The following is a 23828-nucleotide window of genomic DNA, read 5'->3' as shown; positions in this document are numbered from 1 at the left end:
CTTATGTACATGAGGTATTTCTGTATTTCAATTTTAATAAATGTACTGTCATTTTACTGTCAAATTTGTCATTCTGGGGTATTGTGTGTGGATTGATGGCAAATTATTTTTTATTTAATCAATTTTCTAGTCTATAACACAGCAAAATGTGGAAAAATTAGGAAAAAGTGAAGAGGTCTGAATACTTTCCGAAGGCACTGTAAGTGGACTAGTAGCACTGGTTTCTACCACTGCTTTTAGAACGTTATCTTCTATAGGGCGCCACCAAGTGGTTAACCCATTTCATTTAAAACATTCACAAAATTCTACAATTCCATTTTCGATTCAATCTACAGTAGGCCTATAATTTGTGGGACTTTTACATTATTGATATAGCCATTGATTCTTGAAGAATGTAACTTATAAATGCATCATGAGCTTAGTTTAACTGTTTTACCCTATCAGAACCCAAAGTATACGATTGTTTTACTCCATTGTTTGTAAACAATGTCATTGTAAAGAAACACTGTGTAGTTTCAAAACATGGTTAAAACTATCCTTTTGATATCATGGATAGTCAGTCTATGTATTTGAGAGGGGTTACATTTCTCCAGCCCCATTGCTCAGCTGTTTACCAAATAAAGTGGCGGGGAGAAGGGTTTGTTTGTATTGTTTGAATCCCAGATTGGAAATCCCCCTTTATGGAAAGAATAGAAAGTGACTTTTTTCGTGATATGTTTCGTTTTCGTTTCTCCTGCAAAAAACTGTTAGGACTGATTTGTAGCTATAAATAGCCCCACTGCGTGCAACTTGCGATTGGTACTTCATGGGTTTGGCGGACGCAACAATTGAATAGAAAAATAAGGTAAGTGAACTTCATGTCAACGGCATAGAATTATATTAAGAAGACACTAGTTGCTTATAAATTATTTCTAATGGTCTATCGACACATGCTACATCATTATTGTTTTTTTATTGATTCATTATTGGTTGATGTGAAACACTGTTAATAACAACATGATGGTGATGATAATGATGATGATGTAGTACTTATTCAGGATAGGGATGTTAAAAAATTTAAACTGTTTAAATGAATTCAAGTATTATGCTACAAGTATTATGAATTCTGAACATCAGGTTGAAATAAGTAAATAAAAAGTCCCCCCAAAAAATAAATTGATCCAGATAAGCCAGTGACACTGATGCCAACAACATTGATAAATGTTAAGCCTAATGATCGTATTTGTCCTTTATTCCACAGTGCCTCTGTCAAAACAAATATGGAAGCCAAGCTGAAAGCACTTGAGTGTCATTTCACATGGGGTATAGACAAGGCTGACATTAAAGACCTGGACAGCATCCCTGAAAAACTCCTGGATCGAATAATGAATTGCGACTCTCCCGAATACCATACCACTTACTACAACTTATTAGCGTTTGTGACCTACCTAGAGGGAAACAATAAACATTCTCTTGACTATCTCCACAAGGCTGAGAGTGCCCCGAAGGAGAGGCGAGATGGGACAGAGTTGCTGGTGACCTATGGTAACTTTGCATGGGTTCACTATCACTCAGGGAACATGGATGATGTGAATGCCTACCTTGGCAAAGTGACAAACATAAGTAAGGGTATTCCGAAGTCCTGCAGCTTACCTGCTGTACATGGTGAGAAGGCTTGGAGCTTATTGAGCCTTGGAGCCACATTTTATGAGAGGGCAAAAGAGAGCTTTCAGAAATCTCTGGATAGAGAGCCGGACACCACATCTTTCAATGTGGGCTACGCTATAGTCCTATACAGGCTGGAGGGGATGGTAAGGTGTAGGGGAGTCAGAGCAGAGGAAGCAGTCACTCAGCTTAGGAAGGCCCTGTCCTTAGAGCCAGATAATGCAGAGGTTATGGTTCTCCTTGCCCTAAAGCTTCAAAAAGAAAGAAAGGATGAGTCCAAGAATCTCATCAAAAAGGCTCTCACATTGGCTCCTGATGTCCCTCATGTCAACCGCTACGTGGCCATGTATTTCAGGCACGAGGGCTCCATCGATGAGTCCTTGGAGATTCTGGGCAGGGCGGTGGAGCAGTCTCCAAAGTGCTCGTTCCTGCACCACCAGATCGGCCTGTGCCACAGACAGCTACTCTTCCAGATGAAGAAAGGAGAATGGCCCCCGGTGTCCCAACTTAAGGCAAAGACAGCCGAATGCATCCAACACTTCTCCAAAGCCGTGGAACTAAAGCCCTGCAACATACACGCCAAGGTGAGTCTGGCTGAGGCCTATGGGGACAACCGTCAGCTGGAAGAAGCGACGAAGATCTTCACTGCTCTGGTAAAGGACAAGTCCCTCAGAGACTCAAACAGGCAGCACTGCCTCACCTCATACGGCCTCTTCTTGCTTTATAAAAGGAAGGTGGAGGACAGTGCCGTGACACAGTTGAAAGCAGCTTATCAGATTCCGATTCAGAGCCAGGATAGGAAACAGGCTGGCAACAAGTTAAGGCAAATAGCAGAGGGGCGCCTCACGAACAAGCAGAAGGCTGGAGAAGGCAAAGAGATTCTAGAGTTCCTCTCCACTGAGGACAAAAAGCAGAGGCAGGCTGAGAATGCCACCAGGAAGGCCATGATGGATGTGGCCAGTACAGATGAATTAACAGGTGCCTTGGCATATGATTGAAACTCAAATAATGAGACACTTCTGCTTACATTGTAAATATGTGTAAATGTTCTTGATTGAAGGTGATTTCATGACATTTTTCATCAGATACAGTACATAACACACTTTGTTAGCCTTGCTTTTACTTAGGAGGTTCTCTCCAGAGTGATATTTGGGGTTTTCTTTTTATTCTTGTGAAGCGCATTTGCATGAAACATTTTTTAGAAATGTGTTATAAATAATTGAGATACTGTATCTAACACAACTGCTCACACGGTCAATGCATGTTGATGCTCTTCATGAAAGGTGTATTGGTTTATTAGATATTTTCAATAACTCCTCAACTGTTGTTGCTGATTAAACATACTTTTATGTCATGAATCATAAATAAAACAAACAACAAGAAACTCAACTGTATTTGCATTACTATATGTGTATTATCAAACAGACGTTTGTTATGGAACATTCATAAAACATCCACTTCCATCCACACATCTCCATCTGACCGGACATTTGCGAAAGAAGCCTCAAGTGGACCAGTAGCCGACTTTGGGATCTGCTTTTAGACCTTTATCTTGTATAGGGCGCCCTCAAGTGGTTGATCTCATGGATGGTAAGTCTTTGCAAAGATCCCTTTTTGAATAGTATTTAAGAGTGGTTACATTTCTCCAGGCTTATCCCTCAGCTGTTTACCAAATAAAGTGGCAGGGAGAACGCTTTGTTATTTGAATCCCAGATTGACCCTTTATCACATGATTGATTATGGTTGGCACATATAATGGCTTTTCGGAATAATAGAAACTGATAGGTTAGGTTTCGTTTTCGTTCTCCTGCAAACAGACAACTGTATAAATAGCCCTACTGGGTGCCAACTGCGACAGTCGCAAATTGGTACGTAACGAGTTTGGTGGTTGCAACACTTAAACCAACAACTGGATAGAAAAATGAGGTAAGCGATCTTCATTTCAACGAGATAGAACAATATAAGACTATTGCACATAAGCCTACATTATTTGTGATGGCCTATTGACAGATCAGTATTATTACTAAGTTATATTTAAGTTATATTTACTATAACTGCATGCATTATTGTTTTATTTATTGATTCAGTCGTTGATTGATCTATAAGACTGTAACAACAATATGATAATGATGATGATGATGATGATGATGTAGCCCTGGAATCAGGAAAACGATGTTACAAATGTTTAATGTGGCAATTTCAACTGTGTAAACGTTTTAATTAATTAGAGTTATGAGTTATGAACGTTGTGAATAAGAGAAATAATAGAATATTTGATATACTGAAGTGTGTTGAGGCCGAGTTGCGACACGTACGCTTCAGGTGATCAGCCTACACCCTCTCAAATGAGAAGACTAATCATTGAACCAGCTCAAACTGTCAGCCAGTTATGGCAAAGTTTGCATTTCACCTTCTCAGATATGCCACAAAAACTGTATGGTACAGTAGCCTTCTCGTCCTGATTTAGTGCTAATGATGATGATTATAATTATAATTATTTACCAAATTTGTATTGCTTTTTTAATATCTAGGCCAGAGCAAATACAGGGCAATATATAATGAATAGGATTCACAATTAACGGATTCCATGATGATAAAACATAAATGAACAACATTGATCAATATAAGGCATAATGATAGTATTGTTATTTATTCCACAGTGCCTCTGTCAAATCAGATATGGAAGCCAAGCTGAAAGCACTTGAGTGTCATTTCACATGGGGTATAGACAAGGCTGACATTAAAGACCTCGACAACATCCCTGAAAAACTCCTGGATCGAATAATAAAGTGCGGCCCTCCCAAATACCATACCACTTACTACAACTTATTAGCATTTGTGACCCACCTGGAGGGAAACAACAAACGTTCTCTTGAATATCTCCACAAGGCTGAGAGTGCTCCGAAGGAGAGGCAAGATGGGACAGAGTTGCTGGTGACCTATGGTAACTTTGCATGGGTTCACTATCACTCAGGGAACATGGATGATGTGAATGCCTATCTTGGCAAAGTGACAAACATATGTAAGGGTATTCCGAAGACCTGCAGCTTACCTGCTGTACATGGTGAGAAGGCTTGGAGCTGTCTTAGGCTTGGGGGCACATTTTATGAGCGGGCAAAAGAGAGCTTTCAGAAAGCTCTGGAGGCGGAGCCAGAGAGCGCATCCTTCAATGTGGGCTATGCTGTGGCCCTTTACAGGCTGGAGGGAATGGTAAGGGGTAAGAAAGTGAAAGTAGAGGAAGCAGTCACTCAGCTTAGGAAGGCCCTGTCCTTAGAGCCAGATAATGCAGAGGTTATGGTTCTCCTTGCCCTAAAGCTTCAAAAAGAAAGAAAGGATGAGTCCAAGAATCTCATCAAAAAGGCTCTCACATTGGCTCCTGATGTCCCTCATGTCACCCGCTACGTGGCCAAGTATTTCAGGCACGAGGGCTCCATCGATGAGTCCTTGGAGATTCTGGGCAGGGCGGTGGAGCAGTCTCCAAAGTCCTCGTTCCTGCACCACCAGATCGGCCTGTGCCACAGACAGCAACTCATCCAGATGAAGAAAGGAGAATGGCCCCCGGTGTCCCAACTTAAGGCAAAGACAGCCGAATGCATCCAACACTTCTCCAAAGCCGTGGAACTAAAGCCCTCCAACATACACGCCAAGGTGAATCTGGCTGAGGCCTATGGGGACAACCGTCAGCTGGAAGAAGCGATGAAGATCTTCACTGCTCTGGTAAAGGACAAGTCCCTCAGAGACTCAGACAGGCAGCACTGCCTCACCTCATACGGCCTCTTCTTGCTTTATAAAAGGAAGGTGGAGGACAGTGCCGTGACACAGTTGAAAGCAGCTTATCAGATTCCTATTCAGAGCTCAGATAAGATGCAGGCTGGCATGAAGCTGAGGCAAATAGCAGAGAGGAGCCTCACCAATAGGCAGAAGGCCGGCAAAGGCAAAGAGATTCTGGAGTTCCTCTCTGCTGAGGACAGAAAGCAGAGGCTGGCTGAGAAGGCCATTACAAGTGCCAAGATGGATGCTGACAGTACAGATGAACTAACAAGTGCCTTTGGCAAAGGAATGAAACTCAAATGATGAGACACAACTGCTCAGATTGTAAATACTTGTTAATGTTCTCTAATAAAGGGGCGATTTCATGAAACTCAAATGATACAGTACGTAACACATCATTTTAGCCTTGCTTTTACCTAGGGTGTTCCCTCCAGTGTGATATTTGGGGTTTTCTTTTCTTTCTTTTCTCTTGTGAAGTGCATTTGCATTAATTTTATTGTAAAAATGTGCTATAAATAAGGTTTGATTGATTGATTGATTGATTGATTGATTGATTGATTGAAATAGTGTATCTAACACAACTCTTCACATGGTCAATGCACGTTGATGCTCTTTAGGTTAATTGGTTTATTTCATAGTTTCATGAACGCCTCAACTGTTGTTGCATATTAAACAGACTTTTATGTCATGAATCATTAATAAAAACAACCAACAAAAAACAGTTTTCAGGGTCTTCTTGGTTCCCAAAACTACCATTGCTATAGTGAATAACAATACATGTTCTTGATGAAATAGTCAATGATTTTTTAAATATTTAAATATTGTCTTATTCAACAGATGTGTATGTTATGGACGTCCACTTGCATCCACACCTCCATATTTGACTGGATATTTGCGAAAGAAGCCTCAAGTAGAATGCTTTAGTTTTTACTAGGGCTGTCGAGTTGGTCCGTGACCCGGTTCAGGAGGGTGCCTAATTTATTTTCTCTTGTGAAGTGCATTTGCATTAATTTTATTGTAAAAATGTGCTATAAATAAGGTTTGATTGATTGATTGATTGAAATACTGTATCTAACACAACTGCTCACATGGTCAATGCATGTTGATGCTCTTTAGGTTAATTGGTTTATTTGATAGTTTCATGAACTCCTCAACTGTTGTTGTGCCAATTCCTGCTCTATAGGAGGAAATATGCGGCCGGAGCTGAGACAGTTTAAAGCAGCTTTTCAGATTCCGATTCAGAGCCAGGAGAGGAAACAGGCTGGCAGCAAGTTAAGGCAAATATCAGAGGTGTGCCTCACGAACAAGCAGAAGGCTGGAGAAGGCAAAGAGATTCTAGAGTTCCTCTCCACTGAGGACAAAAAGCAGAGGCAGGCTGAGAATGCCACCAGGAAGGCCATGATGGATGTGGCCAGTACAGATGAATTAACAGGTGCCTTGGCATATGATTGAAACTCAAATAATGAGACACTTCTGCTTACATTGTAAATATGTGTAAATGTTCTTGATTGAAGGTGATTTCATGACATTTCTCATCAGATACAGTACATAACACACTTTGTTAGCCTTGCTTTTACTTAGGAGGTTCTCTCCAGAGTGATATTTGGGGTTTTCTTTTTATTCTTGTGAAGCGCATTTGCATGAAACATTTTTTAGAAATGTGTTATAAATAATTGAGATACTGTATCTAACACAACTGCTCACACGGTCAATGCATGTTGATGCTCTTCATGAAAGGTGTATTGGTTTATTAGATATTTTCAATAACTCCTCAACTGCTGCCGACTTTGGGACATCTGCTTTTCGACCTCTATCTTGTATAGAGCGCCCCCAAGTGGTTGATCTCATGGATGGTCAGTCTTTGCAAAGCTCCCTTTTTGAATAGTATTTCAGAGTGGTAACATTTCTCCAGGCTTATCCCTCAGCTGTTTAACAAATAAAGTGGCAGGGAGAACGCTTTGTTATTTGAATCCCAGATTGCCCCTTTATCACATGATTGATTATGGTTGGCATATTTACACAACGAATGGCTTTTCGGAAGAATAGAAACTGATAGATTAGGTTTCGTTTTCGTTCTCTTGTAAACAGACAACTGTACAAATAGTCGCAGCTTGCGACTGTCGCAAGCTGCGACAGTCGCAAATTGGTACGCAACGAGTTTGGTGGTTGCCACCCTTACCCCAACAACTGGATAGAAAAATTAGGTAAGCGATCTTCATTTCAACGGGATAGAAATATAAAACTATTGCTCATAGGCCTACATTATTTGTGAGGGCTTATCGACAAATCAGTATTATTACTAAGTTATATTTACTATAACTGCATGCATTATTGTTTTATTTATTGATTCAGTCGTTGATTGATCTATAAGACTGTAACAACAATACGATGATGATGATGATGATGATGTAGCCCTGAATCAGGAAGAGGATGTTACAAATGTTTAGTGTGGCAATTTCAACTGTGTAAACGTTTTAATTAATTAGAGTTATGAGTTCTGAACGTTGTGCATAAGCGAAATAATAGAATATTTGATATACTGAAGCGTGTTGAGGCCGAGTTGCGACACGTACGCTTCAGGTGATCAGCCTACACCCTCTCAAATGAGAAGACTAATCATTGAACCAGCTCAAACTGTCAGCCAGTTATGGCAAAGTTTGCATTTCACCTTCCCAGATATGCCACAAAAAAACTGTATGGTACAGTAGCCTTCTCGTCCTGATTTAGAGCTAATGATAATGATTATTATTACTATTATTTACCAAATTTGTATTGCTTTTTAAATATCTAGGCCAGAGCAAATACAGGGCAATATATAATGAATAGGATTCACAATTAACGGATTCTATGATGATAAAACATAGATGAACAACATTGATCAATATAAGGCATAATGATAGTATTGTTATTTATTCCACAGTGTCTCTGTCAAATCAGATATGGAAGCCAAGCTGAAAGCACTTGAGTGTCATTTCACATGGGTTGTTTGTTACTCTCTAAGTTGTGTTACTCTACTTGCTAAACATAAAAAGAGTATATTACACCAAAGGATCTGAATGGTTATTCTAGCCCCTGTATTTAAATATCCCCTTCGGATGAATTGTCCTTATCGATAAATTAAATTCCTGCAACCACACCAACTGGCACTCATCCTATATCTCTCTCTCTCTCTCTCTCTCTCTCTCTCTCTCTCTCTCTTTAGAAATCTAATAGGTTAAGAGGATTTAACCCGTTAGACGGAGGGCTGGACCGGGACTCCTGTATAGGGTCTAATACTGGGAGACACACTTACCACTGGATAGAAAAATAAGGTAAGCGGAACTTCATTTTAACGGGATAGAAGAATATAAGACACTATTCTGCAAAGGCCTACATAATTTCAAAGGGCCTATCGACACATCACTATTACCGGCCTTTACTGCATGCATTATTGTTTATTATTGATTCAGTCAATGATTGGTCTATAACACTGTAACAACAATATGATGATGAAGAAGAAGAAGATGATGATGATGTATCCCTGAATCAGGATAAACATGTTAAAACATGTTGGTGGGGCAATTTTAACTGTTTAAACGTTTTAACTACTAAGAGTTATGAGTTGTGAACTTATACATGCAGTTGTGCATAAGTAACATAATACAATATTTGATCTAGTGAAGGCAGTGTTGAGCTACACGTTCGCGTCAGGTGATCAGCCTACGCCCTCTCATATGATAAGGCTAATCATTGAACCAACCAAAGAAGTTTGCATTTCCCCTTATCTCCCTTGTCAGATATGCTACAAAATGTCCTGATTCAGAACTAATGATGATGTGATGGGTTTTTTTACCAAATTATTTTTTGCTTTTAAAATATTTTCAATGTCAGAGCAAATATAGAGCAATCTTCAAGGATTCACAATTAACAAATTCCATGATGATGATGAAATTGAACTGATGCCAACAACACTGATCAAGATTTGCCCCAGTGATTTTTTTCTTTATTCCACAGTGTCTCTGTCAAAACAGATATGAAAGCCAAGTTGAAAGCACTTGAGTGTCATTTCACATGGGGTATAGACAAGGATGATATTAAATACCTGGACACCATCCCTGAAAAACATCTGGATCGAATAAGTACCAAATACCATACCACTTACTACAACTTATTAGCGTTTGTGACCTACCTAGAGGGAAACAACAAAGGTTCTCTTGACTATCTCCACAAGGCTGAGAGAGCTCCGAAGGAGAGGCGAGATGGGACAGAGTTGCTGGTGACCTATGGTAACTTTGCATGGGTTCACTATCACTCAGGGAACATGGATGATGTGAATGCCTACCTTGGCAAAGTGACAAACATAAGTAAGGGTATTCCGAAGACCTGCCGCTTACCTGCTGTACATGGTGAGAAGGCTTGGAGCTGTCTTAGGTTTGGGCGCACATTTTATGAGAGGGCAAAAGTGAGCTTTCAGAAAGCTCTGTATAGAGAGCCAGATAATGCATCCTTCAATGTGGGCTATGCTGTGGTCCTGGACAGGCTGGAGGGAATGATGAGGGATAAGAATGTGAAAGTAGAGGAAGCAGTCACTCAGCTTAGGAAGGCCCTGTCCTTAGAGCCAGATAATGCAGAGGTTATGGTTCTCCTTGCCCTAAAGCTTCAAAAAGAAAGAAAGGATGAGTCCAAGAATCTCATCAAAAAGGCTCTCACATTGGCTCCTGATGTCCCTCATGTCATCCGCTACGTGGCCAAGTATTTCAGGCACGAGGGCTCCATCGATGAGTCCTTGGAGATTCTGGGCAGGGCGGTGGAGCAGTCTCCAAAGTGCTCGTTCCTGCACCACCAGATCGGCCTGTGCCACAGACAGCTACTCTTCCAGATGAAGAGAGGAGAATGGCCCCCGGTGTCCCAACTTAAGGCAAAGACAGCCGAATGCATCCAACACTTCTCCAAAGCCGTGGAACTAAAGCCCTCCAACATACGCGCCAAGGCTAGTCTGGCCGAGGCCTATGGGCACAACCGTCAGCTGGAAGAAGCGACGAAGATCTTCACTGCTCTGATAAAGGACAAGTCCCTCAGAGACTCAGACAGGCAGCACTGCCTCAATTCATATGGCCACTTCCTGCTTTATAAAAGGAAGTTGGAGGATGATGCCGTAACACAGTTCAAAGCAGCTTATCAGATTCTGCACCACAGTGCAGAGAAAATGCAGGCTGGCAAGATGCTGATGCAAATAGCTGAGAGGCACCTGACCAATAAGGCTGGAGAAGGCAAAGAGATTCTGGAGTTCCTCTCCGCTGAGGACAAAAAGCAGAGGCAGGCTAGGAAGACCACCTGGGATGTCACCAGGAAGGCCACCAGTAAGCCCACCACGAAGGCCACCAAGAAGGCGACCAAGAAGGCCACCAGGGAGGACACCAGGGGGGACACCTGGGAGGACACCTGGGAGGACACCCGGGGGGCCACCTGGAAGGCCACCTGGAAGGCCACCAAGAAGGCCACCAAGAAGGCCACCAAGAAGGCCACCAGGGAGGACACCAGGGGGGACACCTGGGAGGCCACCAGGGAGGACACCAGGGGGGACACCTGGGAGGCCGCCTGGGAGGACACCTGGGAGGCCGCCCGGGAGGCCACCTGGGAGGCCAACAGTAAGCCCACCACGAAGGCCACCAAGAAGGCCACCAAGAAGGCCACCAAGAAGGCCACCAGGGAGGACACCAGGGGGGACGCCTGGGAGGACACCTGGGAGGCCGCCCGGGAGGCCAACAGTAAGCCCACCACGAAGGCCACCAAGAAGGCCACCAAGAAGGCCACCAGGGGGGACACCAGGGGGGACACCTGGGAGGCCACCTGGGAGGCCACCAAGGAGGCCAACAGTAAGCCCACCACGAAGGCCACCAAGAAGGCCACCAAGAAGGCCACCAGGGGGGACACCTGGGAGGACATCTGGGAGGCCACCTGGGAAGCCACCTGGGAGGCCACCAAGAAGGCCAACAGTAAGCCCACCACGAAGACCACCAAAAAGGCCACCAAGAAGGCCACCAAGAAGGCCACCAGAGAGGCCACCTGGGAGGCCAACAGGGAGGACACCTGGGAGGACACCTGGGAGGCCAACAGGGAGGCCGCCAGGAAGGCCATCAAGGAAGCAAACACGAAGGCCACCAATAAGCCCACCACGAAGGCCACCAGGAAGGCCATCTGGGAGGCCACCTGGAATGCCATCAGGGTGGCCAACAGGGAGGCCACCTGGGAGGACACCTGGGAGGTCACCAGGGTGGCCAAAAAGCAGGCCACCAGGAAGTCAACCAGGAAGGCCATCAAGGAGGCAACCAGTAAGCCCACCAAGAAGGCTGCCAGGGAGGTCATCCAGGAGGCCATCAGGGAGGCCATCAAATATCAATTCCCTCCGCCAATAAATGAGGAATATTAAATTATTATAACATACTACACTAGACAGTGGACTAGACAGCATATTTGACCAAACCTCTTTGCATAATTCTTATTTGGCATCTTGTAGATAATCTTTACGCTCATGTCAATAAAGATAACAGGTACCTTTGGAAATGGAATTTCCCAAAAATCTAATTATGAGACACAACTGCTTACACTGTAAATACATGTTAGTGTTCTTTAATGAAGGGGTGATTTCATGAAAATGAAATGATCAGATACTGTATATCTCATAAATATATGGGGACAAACATAGCAAGTTTGTGTTGGAAGCTCCATATGAGACTTGTAAATATTTTACATTTGCATTTTAGACATTTAGCAGATGCCTTTATCCAAAGCAACTTATAACAAGTAAATTTGTCTAAAGTATGTGAATCATCTATACATCAGTCATCATAAGAATAACAAATCTATTTCTTGGACGAGGGGCCATTGGCAGCCACAATGCTAGAAATATATTTTTGCATATATTTTAGAAATAACTTTTGGAATGTGATAAAATATTTGTATATGCGTAAGTAACGTGGTGCTAATATAGCTGAACATCTATTTTTGAAAATAAATCTTGAAAATAAACCTGGGCAGTTTTTCACACTGTGTCCCACTTTTGCTTTGGATGATGACTGCCCTCTCATGTTGGTACAAAGTACTGTACGCCTACGTACTACAAATCAACTACAGTACACACTACCATGCCTGTGTGTGAGAGAGAGAGAGAGAAAGAGAGAGAGAAAGAGAGAGAGAGAGAGAAAGCAGTGACCCAGCGTAGGAAGGCCCTGACCTAAGAGCTAGATAATGCTGAGGTTACGGTTCTCTTATCCCTGAAGTTTCAAAACAAAAAAAGGCATGAGTCCAATAAACTTATTAAAAACGATTTCACAGTGACTGCTGATTGAGATGCCCATTTGTTGTGGCTTGGAGGCTCAGTGCTACTTAAGCTATGAAGCTTTTGGGAAACTGACCCACATTAGACAACCATGAGACCATTAGACATCTACTACTCATCATGAGCCAGCACTTTGTTCCTCTCTGTTTCCTATCAAGTGCCAGGGCGGAATGCTCTGACAGTGTAGTGTATATGGTAGGACATCGGGATATCATGATCAGAGGATAGGCGAGTGGTCCAGTAGTGTGCTGCCGGTGTGGCTATAAAATGACTGAAATTAGGTAAGTTTGACAACTTCTCTTTATTTTATACTACAATTGTATAGTGAACCAAATAAGATTCCAATTAATACATTAAAATGTTTCTTAGATCTTTCTTAATAACTGTTGGCTTTGTATAATTACCTCTCTGTCAATAGAAAATAATTTTCACACTGCTAATGATGTATTTTTTCAGCTCCAGTCAGGAAGGTGCTCTGAAAACCAATTTACTTCAGCTGGAATGTCGCTTCACCTGGGGTTTGAGAAAAGATGACATAAAAATTAACAATCTACAGATCACGCTCAAGAACGACATTGAGTTAAATTCAAATAATGTTGCACGGTTGTACAGCTTTCTGGCCTATATAAAACACCTTCAAGGTTATCCAGGGGAGGCAATGGAGAATTTACAAACGGCTGAGGAACTTACAAGAGAGCACCATGGTGAGGATAGTGAGAAGCTGCTCATTGTCATCTATGGAGACGTGGCCTGGTTGTATTACCACGTAGGCGATTACTGAAGCTGCAGAAGGACACAACTGAAGGGAAGACATGTGCTGAGAAACTGAAGAAGATCGCAGAGAACCGTGTCTCCCAAGATCCCAGGGATGCAGAGGCCTTGGGGATCCTGGGGTTCGTCCATAAGATGCAGGGGGAGAAACAACAGGCTATAGAGTGGTATGAGAAGGCTCTGCTGTATGACATTGAGAATGATGAATACCTCTGTGCACTCTGTGACCTTCGCCTCTAACTACAGTAATATAGTAATATATCAGAGTAACTACTGTCAGGTTCACTGGGTATGCTTGTGTCAGTATTACTGTACAGCTTCGTTTTATCTTGTGTTAATGATATTTACCAATATAATTACCAATAATTGTATTGTACTGCATGTGATGCATGTATTAATGCTACAGTACTTAATTTCCTTTAACACTGTTTCCTTTCAACACACTGTAATCCAAACAAGTAATAAATATTTAACTGAGTGACAAAAACAGCCTTTTATTCCAAGAAAAAAAATTATATGGATTTTTTACTCAAAGAAAAATTACAAGGAAAAATCTATATCAGAATTCTTCCAAGTGTTAGTCGGACTGCTTAAAGTATAATATTTTGTAACAGTCTTCAAAATATTGCAGCGAGGTGAAAGTTCAATTGAGGAACATTTAAGACAGTGAATGAGATGGGTGGCAATTTACCTCTCATGCAGTTATGCGCAGAACGCCAAAACACCTTAGCCTGGCACCCAAACTATTGCCCACACGCTAGTGATGACTTTGGTGTTTGGTGAGGTTGGCCCTAGACCCTAGTTTTGAGTCACTTTTGCATTTTCTTTTGCAGTGCTGATGATTCAGATTCATTTTTGTGTAGGGTAAAACTGATCCATGATCCATACCTAGGAACAATGACTTCAGAACGTAGTATAGCTCTTAGCTATTCGAATGTACCACGTAGTATGGCACCTCCTCTTTCAAGAACACCTCCTCTTTCATTTAAATCCATTGATGAAAAGCTCAGAAAGCTCCAACAAAGGTTGTTCTAATATAGAACAAGAACATAGTCCCTGCACCCTGGTTTAACTACATAGTAACATGTCAAGTGGCCAGTGAGAATCGAGGCCTACTAACTATATCTTTACAAAACTATTAATTGGGTGCACACATAGCCAGCAGAACAAATGATCCATTGTACATTCTGTATAGAATTCCACTAATTAATTACACTGTGTGAAATTGAAATGTAAGTTCTTGTTGTGACATCTACCTTGTTGTCTGACAGATCATAGAGTTGCACAACGGAGAGTGCAACATTACTTTGGATCATGACTGCCCTCTCCTATCAGTAGACAGTCATACAAAACAACCCATATCTTCAGGAATTAACTTAACACAAGTATCCATTACAGACAGGTGCTACAAGCCTGTCTGTTTCTCCATTGACTATTCAAGAGTAAGACTATTCAAAAATACATGATTATGATTGACAGATGGCAACCCTGAAGGAGAAATCCATATGACAATGAACAATAACACGTCACACTTATGACAGACAGATGACATCAAGGATAGTCAATATTTTGGCTGAAGCTGCTGCAGGCAGAATTATTCACATTCTGTTTCACGGCCAGTTTAAAGGCACTTTCTAAATAAAGTGGTTCCCAATCCTGAAATGATCCATAACATTAGATTACGAGTACAATAATTGATCTACAATCAGAGATGTTCTTTTGTCACAATCTTTAACACACTTTGGTATTACAAAGACTAAACGCAATAACAGCCAATGCTAAGAAGTGACCGTATTGACTGGAGGCGAGGCCTCTTTATTTGAGTCTATTCTGTAGTCTGCTTGGCTGCCTGGCCAGGGCTCCTGTTTGGGGTCTGTGGCAGCAGCATTGCTGTGTTTCCACGTCCTGCGGCACTGGCGAATCCCTGTCACTGTGCAAAGGACCAGGGAGCTGGAGATGAGGGCGAAGCCACTGAGGAAGAAGGTGGCCGTGTAGGTGCCTGTTGTGTCCACCAGCCAGCCTGAGGAAGAGGAAGAATGTTAATTCCACAGTTGGGCTTTCAAATGTATAGTATCTCTCATGAAATAAAACCATCACAGTGATTTAATAAATGTTTTGTTTGTCAGATCCACTTTACTGATGTTAATACATAGAGGGTTAGGATTCTCTAAATCTGTATGTTGTTTTAGTTACGATACTTCCCAGCCATGGTAGATCACCTGAGATTTTGCCTGAGATATAATTTCTTGCCATGGAAACCGCACTGAATCCACGCTCCGTTTCTCTTATTGTTCATTAACAGAATAGTTAAACGGAGTGGAGATTCAGTGTGGATTCCTGGCAACAGCTATTCCTGTACTTAATACAACATTTGTGCACTCTTGACATAAAGTATGGTTAACATTTGCACTGTTGGTCATTAATTTACCCATGAGAGATCCATGCTGTTCTATCCATGTCTTAAATTTCTTTAATAATTCAACATAGATGTACCATCACCAATCCGATTTTCTGTTATGCATTATGACCAGTGGAGGCTGGTGGAGGTAGAAATCAGAGGACAGGCTCATTGTACTGTAAGGCATGGAATGGAATGAGGAATGTTATCAAACCACATTCCTCATTCCATTCCATGCCTTACAATGAGCCTGTCTGCCTCTGCTTGTCTGCCTCTGCCTCCACCAGCCTCCTCTGATTATGACAGAAAAACAGCATTCTTGGAGGGTGAACAAGTGCACACCTCAGGAAGGGGGAAACCAATCACAGTTCAGCGCAACTCACCTCCTATTGGTGGGCTGACCAGGTACGGAATGGCATGCAGGAAATAAACGATCCCCAGAGCAGAGGACAGGTTCGCCGTGCCCACAACATCTGATGTCACCACGGGTATGAGCGCCACATAGGCACCATCGAAGTACCCATAAAGCACGGAGAAGGGTACCAAGAGGGCAAACGTCCTGAGGAGGGGGATGAAGAGACAGCATAGGCCCTCCAACCCCACCGCCACCATGTAGCACACGTGGCGATGCTTTTTCAACCACCTGAGGCAGGAAATGGGAGGGGGGGGGGGGGGGGGGGGCACCAGTCAGTCCAACGCATTGTTTTCATATTGACTATGTTATTATATTATTATATTTACTTCTGTGATACCACTGCACTGTTGAGAGGACTTGCAAAGTCATAATTTCATTGTACAGTTTACTACCTGTGTCCTGTGCATATGACTAATGGACTTTGACTTGACTTGACTTGACTTGACTTGACTTGACTATCTGTATGCTTTTTAAACAAACCACACAATCCTATAATGGAGTTACCATAGAGTGACCTTTCCTTAACACTTGACTCTAGGTCAATCACTTAGGTTTATCGGCCACTCAACTGACCTGTCAGGGTAAGAGTTTTTAAACCCTTTCAAAGATACAGTTGGGTAACAGTCCATTTCTTAAGGGTTCAAACAGGGTGATGTAGTTCACTCAATGGTGATACATTGATGAAAAAATAAAAAGAACACTGGATTAGACAAGACTGTATCTAAACTGTCAAAACATTGTGGTTCTGCTCTTCAAACTAATTCATATATACATTATGTAAGAGGGGACTAGAAGGGACCAGACAGCAAAAATGTTGGAATGGAGTAAAAAAAAAAAGAAAAAAAAAAAGTTATTAAGGTTTCATAACCTTTATGGCATTATAATGTAACAGGTCTCGCCTGGGCCTGGATTCGATACCATGTCAAACAACCACAACATACTCATGAAGCAGTGTCATAACCATTACCATCATTGGTTGGTATGATCAACTCACACCCTACTCTAAGGTGGATGGTGACATCACTGCGATCCGGTACCCACGCTACACTAACAGCAAGGCCAGGTGTACTGTACCTCCTGTCAGTGAGCCAGCCGAAGGTGATGTTGCCCACGATGTCGATGACCCCCAGGATGGACATGAGGAAGGCGGCCTGGTGGTGGCTTACGCCCACGTCCAGTGCGTAGGGCACCAGGTAGACAAAGGGCAGGCTGCAGCCGCTGGCCAGGAACAGGTAGGAAACCGCCAGCATAAGGAAGTCTGGCATCAACAGGAAGTTGTACTCCTGCATGGACTGGAAGGAGAAGCAGCAGTGGCGTTTGTTGTTGTTGTTGTTGTTGTTGTTGTTGTTGTTGTTGTTGTTGTTGTTGGGGTTGGTGTTGGGGTTGGGGTTGGTGTTGGGGTTGGTGTTGGGGTTGGGGTTGTTGATGATGTTGTTCATTGGAGGTGGATCCTCCAGTGTGCTCACTAGAGCAGCTTTAACTCTGTATCCACATTCAGTGTCCAATGGGACTGGACCATGAGCCTCTTCTTCTTCTTTTAGCGTTATGGGGCGTAGTAAGGCCCCGCAGACACACAGGTTGGAAACAAATCCCCCCAGGATGAGGAGGGCGCCGCGCCATGAGTAGTGCTCTATGAGAATCTGTACCACGGGGGCAAGGATGAACGTCCCGATGCCACTGCCTGACATGGCGATGCCGTACGCCAGGGCTTTCCTCTCACAGAAGTAGGAGCCCACCATGGCTATGGCTGGGGTGTAGCAGAGGGCAAAGCCAACTCCTGCAAAGGTAGTAAAGGCTGTTGTTATAATACTGTTGTAATACTGTACATTGGTCCTTACATTTACTTCATATTGCACCCACTTTCCTTGAGTTGGTTTTACTATTAAAAGGGAAAAAGGGTTATTTTGAAAAGGGAGAAGTGAAAGGGGTCTTTCAGCAGCAGCATTGGGTTACTTTCAGAGCAGCATTAGTAGTGTGGCGTAGCACACTGAGGCACATACCATATCATCGCAAGGTCCCTGGTTTGATTCCGGCCATCGACATATCCTGCATGTCATCCCTCCTCTCTCTCACCCATCCTTCCTGTCAATCTCTACTATCTCTATCCCAATAAAGCAAAAATGCCTTAAAAAAAAAATATATATATATATATATTAAAAAAAAAAAGAGCAGCACCCCCAATACTTGAATTGGACTTTCAGTTCACTTCCTGTATTGACAGAATTCAAATGAAATCGACCAAAAGGCTGCTACTGATATAGGTGCCCTGATATAGGTGCCTGAACAGGTGAAGGACCCCCACCTGTGAAGACCCCTAGGGTGAGGTACAGGTACTCCAGACTGGTGGCGAAGGAGCTGAGGACCAGGCCCGTGGAGGAGAGGAAGCCTCCCAGGATCACAGCGACGCGGCATGACAGTCGGTTGCCTATGAAGCTGCCCAGAGGAGCTGCCAATGACAACACAATATATGTAGGCTTATGTTATTATGGGGTGGCTAGGCCCTTCAGTAGTATGTTAGTATCCTAGAAGGTGGATGTCAAGAGACATGCACACTATTTATTATTATTATTATTATTTACCTATATTGAACAACAACAACAACAACAACAAATGACATTTAACCTCCTGTATGTTAATGAGCGGAACACAGCGCTCTTCTGACCTGGCCTGAACTGCCTTGGCTACAAGCCTGAACATATTACTTAACTCTGCCTTGAGAAAGCCGGGCATGAATCAGCCTGAGGCTATATTTATAAGAGCCAAACTGGTTCTACCATAGTGTCGAATTTCATTGGGAGGGAGCAAAACAAGCAAACTCAGTGTCAGGTCATCGTGTGGTGACACTGTTTATGTCGTTCAAGATGTTCTCTGTGTGTTGCTGACTTTGTTCTCTGGAGGACTAAAGGAAGAGGGAAAGCTGCAACCAGGGGCTATGAATAAGGCTCTCTCTATTCTAATTTCTACTAGTTCAGTCAGATTATGTGGTCTTCAGTACGTTATTCTGAAAAAATCAACTGTGTGTGTGTGTGTGTGTGTCAAAAATACAAATGTATACTATTAGAAAGGGGATTTGAAGGATCGTGTTCAACTAATCCACAGAAACCAGTAGCATGAGTTAGACATATAACTCAAAGATCACTCATAACTCACACTAAAATGTATAGATGGAGCTATGGATGCAATGACTAACCATCCATGAGATCAAAAATATTGATTTAACCATTTATAAGTTATGTTTTTCTGGAATTAAATGCTATATATAATTTATTCAAAAGTCCAAATGTACCAATCCAAGATTGCCCCTTTAAAGTGGAACTATCAACAATGACTAGTATCTCCTCCAAAATCCCACATGTCAGAGAGGGTAAGAGCAAGTTCAGCCAGACAGCCAGAACAGTCCCAAACCATGATGTCATCATCAGGGAGATCACAGGAAATGATGGCCTTGTGGGTCTGGGTTGGATCCACAGACTAAAGCAACACTACTTTCCCATATGAGCATCAAACAGGGCCAATAAACCCCCCGTCTAAGGCTGAGGGAGGAGAGAGGAGAGAGGAGCAGTGCATCTGAGTAAGCTAAGGGCACGGCTCCAACTGCTGAGCTATGGCTTGGCTGGGCTACAAGGACATGCTTGCTCCTCAGTGATTATTACTGACCTGAGCATCACTTGTCCTATTTGAAGCCATTTGAAGGTCAAAATGGGACAAATACTGAGCCTAGCTGTTTTATATAATCAAAGTGAGGTAGATAACTTTCTATTATGTCCTATGAACCACATCCATGTTATGACTACCCAGGGCATTGACAAACAATTGCAACCTCGTGCCATGTTAAAGCCAGATCCTGTGGAGATGTGAGTGAGGGCCTTCACACTTACCACACAGCATCGTGGTGCAGTCCACCAGGCTGTGGATCCAGGCGGTTCCTGAGTAGTCCCCTCCAAAGTGCATCTGAAACTCCACAAAGAATATGGAGATGCACCTGGAACAATAACAAAAGATGAAGGGCAAACGTGAGAATAATTTCTAATTTAAATACAATGGCCTAGGAACCGTCTCATGATATATTACATCTAACACTACATCAAGATTGAACAACAGGTGTATTAATGTGGATTGTGTTGTTATTTTCATTTTTACTCCCTTGATATTTCTCTGCACTGTTACGAGGTAGCTCCTAAGTAAGCATTTCATTGCACCGTTTACAACCTGTACCCTGCGCATATGATAAATACACCTTTTGATTTTGATTGGATATCTGTGGCGGAGCATTGAATTCTCACCCGACACTGGTTAGACCATGACACACACAGATATATACTATATAACGCACTTTCTTTAGATCCCAGTGTGGTCTCTCAAATTATGTAATGGCTCATCCTCAGCTAGATATTGAGATACTGAGTGGCCTGAGTGGGTGATGCAACCATGGTGTATTGTGCAAGTGTGGTGGAGGGGAGGTGTTAACAGCCTGGGCTGAGTAAGGAAACGGCTGGTTGGGGGGCAATGAGCTGCAAGCTCCTCCGAGGCTGAGACCGAGGCTGCACCTGTACAAACACAGGACTAGCACCAGGCAAACGATAAGGGCCAGATCACTCAGTGTGAATGTGAGGGCCACATGATCCTCAAGTGCTCCAGGACTGGACGGAGAACACACACAGGCACACACACTTTGACTATCTGTCAGAATAACATTACACAAGAGAGGTTAGAATTTATCTGGATGAATGATATCAGTTTACGACAAACAATCTTATTTTATTGTTTTCACATTCTACACAAAAGGATTGGCTGACAGAAATACAAGACTCGGAATCTGTAGTGTAGGGGAGGCTGGTGGAGGTGGAATATACAATGAGCTCTCCTGTCTAATCCTTTTCCCTAAAGAAGACATTCACTGTAGACTAGCTGGATCATTAAAGATAATTACCTCATTTAAACAGAAGAGTTGTGAAACTGGAAATGACAATGACATTGCCAAAAATAAACAAGAACAAGAAGAATACATGCCAGACATTAAGGGTAGGATGTTGGGAGCTTGGCCGCACGCCTACAGTATGTTGAAGGCCTGTATGCTGTTTACTAGTCTCGCCACTCCCTGTAACCAGAACTGGAGAGTGTGATGACAGAAACACAAGCTTGGCTACCCCCCCCCCCCCCCCCCCCCCCCCCCTGTTGTAAGTGACACTCAGTTCGACAAACTATACATAGAGCTTGGCTTTGACCTATATTATATTTTCATAACACATGTGTTGCTTTGAAAGGAATATTGGGATGCATGTACATATACAGCTACAAAATTGTCTGTTTAAGATGAGAATAAGTGTTGATATCATCAATATGAATACTTCGCAAGTAATTTTATCTTCACACGTGAACTCATTGGGACACTAAATAAAGCAATAGATTTGATTGAGACGGGCATTGAGTTTTATTTGAAATCATAATCAATAATCTAAGATTTATTGTATCAACCATCTTACTAAAACATTTTAAAAACATTTCAAACATTTTTTTTAACACTTCCCATGACGTACCTCTTCATAGTGCATTGAGCTATGCATAACGTATATAATACAATAATACTGAAGAGGAACATCATTGGAAGTTTTTATCTCAAACTTTTCACATTGTTAACAGATTGTTAACAGATTCCCATATGGTAACCACACCTTCCCGTATTGCCTTCCCATATTGCTAAACAGACAGGGAGGATCACCTCCCAACACCAGCCTTACCTGGTTACAGCACGTGTACAGACAGTGACCACGAAGCAGCCGGCCACGATCATCCACCCCCAGCCTCCGTCCGGAGGGGGGACCGCTGGTCTCTTCTTCCCGTGGGCCATAGCTGCTGCGTGCACCATGACCACTTTCTTTCTCTGGCTCCCCTTCTGGTTCTCTCTGGTCCCTCCTCAACTGACAGCCCCAGGCAGACACACCTCACAGGCAGCCTTGCACGGTCACACCCAGCATGAGGTTACAGACCTCAGTGTTGATGATACTGTTCAGTTCTACTGATGTTAGACACAAGATAAACAAAACACTCCAGCTAAGACTTGTCATGTAGAACTCTGGGTCCCAATTCTTCATGCACTTCAAATCGATTTAAAAGCATAGTATTAGTGTAACAGCCCATGCTTACACCAATCATATGCTTTAAATCTGTTTAGGGGAGTGGACAAGGTGGGAAAAAGGACAAGGATAAAGAATGGGGAATTGGGGAAGTCACAAGACGGTCCGAAATCATTAACCGGCATTGATTGTGATGCATTAACCAAATACAAAAAACACCTCTTACATTCTCTATGGAGCCTGAAAGGTGTCCAGCTCAGCGATTATTAAACAGGGTAAAATCTGACAATCTCAATCAGACCAGGCCTTGCTGATTTGCATGTTGAAGTCCTTCACACCTCCTAGATGAATGAGGCAAAAGGTTTTTTTATGACGCAAGACTCCATGAGAGGAGGTGTTTACTGGCAGGGTGTCCTGGCTAATGCTGGAGGTACAGTATTAACTTCAGACCCTGCTGTCTGCTGGCCTGACCTCAGTGACCCTGTTGAAAAGCTGTGGTATGTGCCGCCCCTGAAACACTTTCTATGGAAAACGTCTCTGCAAAGTTTAGTTCCCCTGATGGCCACTTGAATCACTGTGGCCTCCACTGGTTTGAAACAAGCTTTCCTGAAATTTGCTCAAGCGTCGGGCAACAAACTGGAATCATGTTTTTGATTGATGAATAACCAGGACCAGTCACTAAGTAATATCAAACTACTTATCATCTTGGTCAAACTTTTCTTGAAGTTGCTCTATATGTCTGTGCAGTAACGCAGTTGGCTCCAGTATTAAAATGTTGTTACATTTCATGGTTGCCGTTGGACAGTTTTTATCATCGCACCAGCAAGAATAGGAACAGTCCCTATTTCACTTGTGTCATAGCAAACACAGACAAACTCCATTTGCATTATAATATGGTAATGACAATATTACATGCTCTCCCTACCATACAAGAACTCTTTCCCATTGATATGCGTACTAAACAGTAAAAACCTTTCAAACCTGTCTGAGACTCCAAAGAGGGAAAAAGAGGGAAATAGCATAGTTTCATTGCTCCAGCTGCTCAACCCATGGCAACCACATGCCTAGTGCAACAAGTCCATGGCTAAATTGTTCCACAGCAGGGAAGACTAGGGGAACAATCTGCAGAATATCCTTCATGGAGTTCATGGGGTCCAGATTATAATTACATACTAGTAGTTTAGAGAGGTCTGAAATTCAGCAGCTTTATTAATAAACAAAGAGAATTTCAAGGCATGTGTGTTTGACATGTATTTAATAAAAGTTTAAAGTTTTAACTAGGATCTAAAGTATTATTTCGCACAGTTTTCACCATATGCCGGTATATTCCATATGGGAATTCATAAGATTGTGTCTGCGGATAATATAAGACCATGCGCATTTGATTCACTAATCCTTTCTGAATTGATACATCAATGCCGATAGCATGCTTGGTCA

General features: G+C 42.6%; 4 protein-coding genes across 6 annotated transcripts; 3 read left to right on the top strand and 1 right to left on the bottom strand.

Moving 5' to 3' along the window:
* Nucleotides 1-1259: 1259 nt before the first annotated feature.
* LOC310817208 (interferon-induced protein with tetratricopeptide repeats 5-like) lies at nucleotides 1260-2642 on the top strand (the record flags this gene model as incomplete). Its single annotated transcript, XM_083687646.1, has 1 exon — nucleotides 1260-2642. The coding sequence occupies one exon, from the start codon at nucleotides 1260-1262 to the stop codon at nucleotides 2640-2642; it is 1383 nt and encodes a 460-aa protein (XP_083543772.1).
* Nucleotides 2643-3444: 802 nt separating this feature from the next.
* On the top strand, nucleotides 3445-6127 carry LOC310817441 (interferon-induced protein with tetratricopeptide repeats 5-like). Its single transcript, XM_083688044.1, has 2 exons — nucleotides 3445-3570; nucleotides 4305-6127. Exons 1-2 carry the CDS (start codon nucleotides 3566-3568, stop codon nucleotides 5716-5718), a joined length of 1419 nt encoding a protein of 472 aa, XP_083544170.1. The 5' UTR covers nucleotides 3445-3565; the 3' UTR covers nucleotides 5719-6127.
* A 1414-nt stretch (nucleotides 6128-7541) lies between these two features.
* Nucleotides 7542-13599, top strand: LOC310817086 (interferon-induced protein with tetratricopeptide repeats 1-like). 3 transcript variants are annotated; one of them, XR_014554675.1, is made up of 4 exons: nucleotides 7542-7619; nucleotides 8618-8726; nucleotides 9409-13014; nucleotides 13190-13599. XR_014554675.1 is itself a non-coding variant. In XM_083687513.1 (3 exons), the coding sequence occupies exon 3, from the start codon at nucleotides 9428-9430 to the stop codon at nucleotides 11822-11824; it is 2397 nt and encodes a 798-aa protein (XP_083543639.1). In that variant the 5' UTR covers nucleotides 7542-7619; nucleotides 8618-8726; nucleotides 9409-9427; the 3' UTR covers nucleotides 11825-13599. The 3 variants fall into 3 exon arrangements, 2 of the variants coding, with proteins under 2 accessions (XP_083543639.1, XP_083543640.1); XM_083687513.1 differs by having other exon boundaries at nucleotides 9409-13599; XM_083687514.1 differs by lacking the exon at nucleotides 8618-8726 and having other exon boundaries at nucleotides 7574-7619; nucleotides 9409-13599.
* Nucleotides 13600-13988: 389 nt separating this feature from the next.
* slc16a12b (solute carrier family 16 member 12b) lies at nucleotides 13989-22225 on the bottom strand. Its single transcript, XM_083687519.1, has 6 exons — nucleotides 22056-22225; nucleotides 20196-20299; nucleotides 18620-18763; nucleotides 17392-18094; nucleotides 16286-16545; nucleotides 13989-15524 (listed from the first exon to the last, which is right to left on the bottom strand). Exons 1-6 carry the CDS (start codon nucleotides 22181-22183, stop codon nucleotides 15283-15285), a joined length of 1581 nt encoding a protein of 526 aa, XP_083543645.1. The 5' UTR covers nucleotides 22184-22225; the 3' UTR covers nucleotides 13989-15282.
* Between the last annotated feature and the right edge of the window lie 1603 nt (nucleotides 22226-23828).

The sequence above is a fragment of the Argentina silus genome (assembly GCF_951799395.1).
Source record: "Argentina silus genome assembly, chromosome: 16".
Classification (NCBI taxonomy): domain Eukaryota; kingdom Metazoa; phylum Chordata; class Actinopteri; order Argentiniformes; family Argentinidae; genus Argentina; species Argentina silus.
Note: the sequence above shows the minus strand (reverse complement) of the source record. Positions and strands in the feature narration are given on the sequence as shown.

Bases quoted from the DNA above. Each gene is read 5' to 3' on its own strand.
- slc16a12b (XM_083687519.1), bottom strand. From the start codon at position 22,183: ATGGTGCACGCAGCAGCTATGGCCCACGGGAAGAAGAGACCAGCGGTC. The intron at 20,300-22,055 runs GTAAGGCTGGTG...TTATTGTTCCAG, and splicing joins TGTACACGTGCTGTAACCAG to GTGCATCTCCATATTCTTTG. The intron at 15,525-16,285 runs GTGAGTTGCGCT...CCTCTTCCTCAG, and splicing joins GGTCAGCCCACCAATAGGAG to GCTGGCTGGTGGACACAACA.
- LOC310817086 (XM_083687513.1), top strand. From the start codon at position 9,428: ATGAAAGCCAAGTTGAAAGCACTTGAGTGTCATTTCACATGGGGTATA.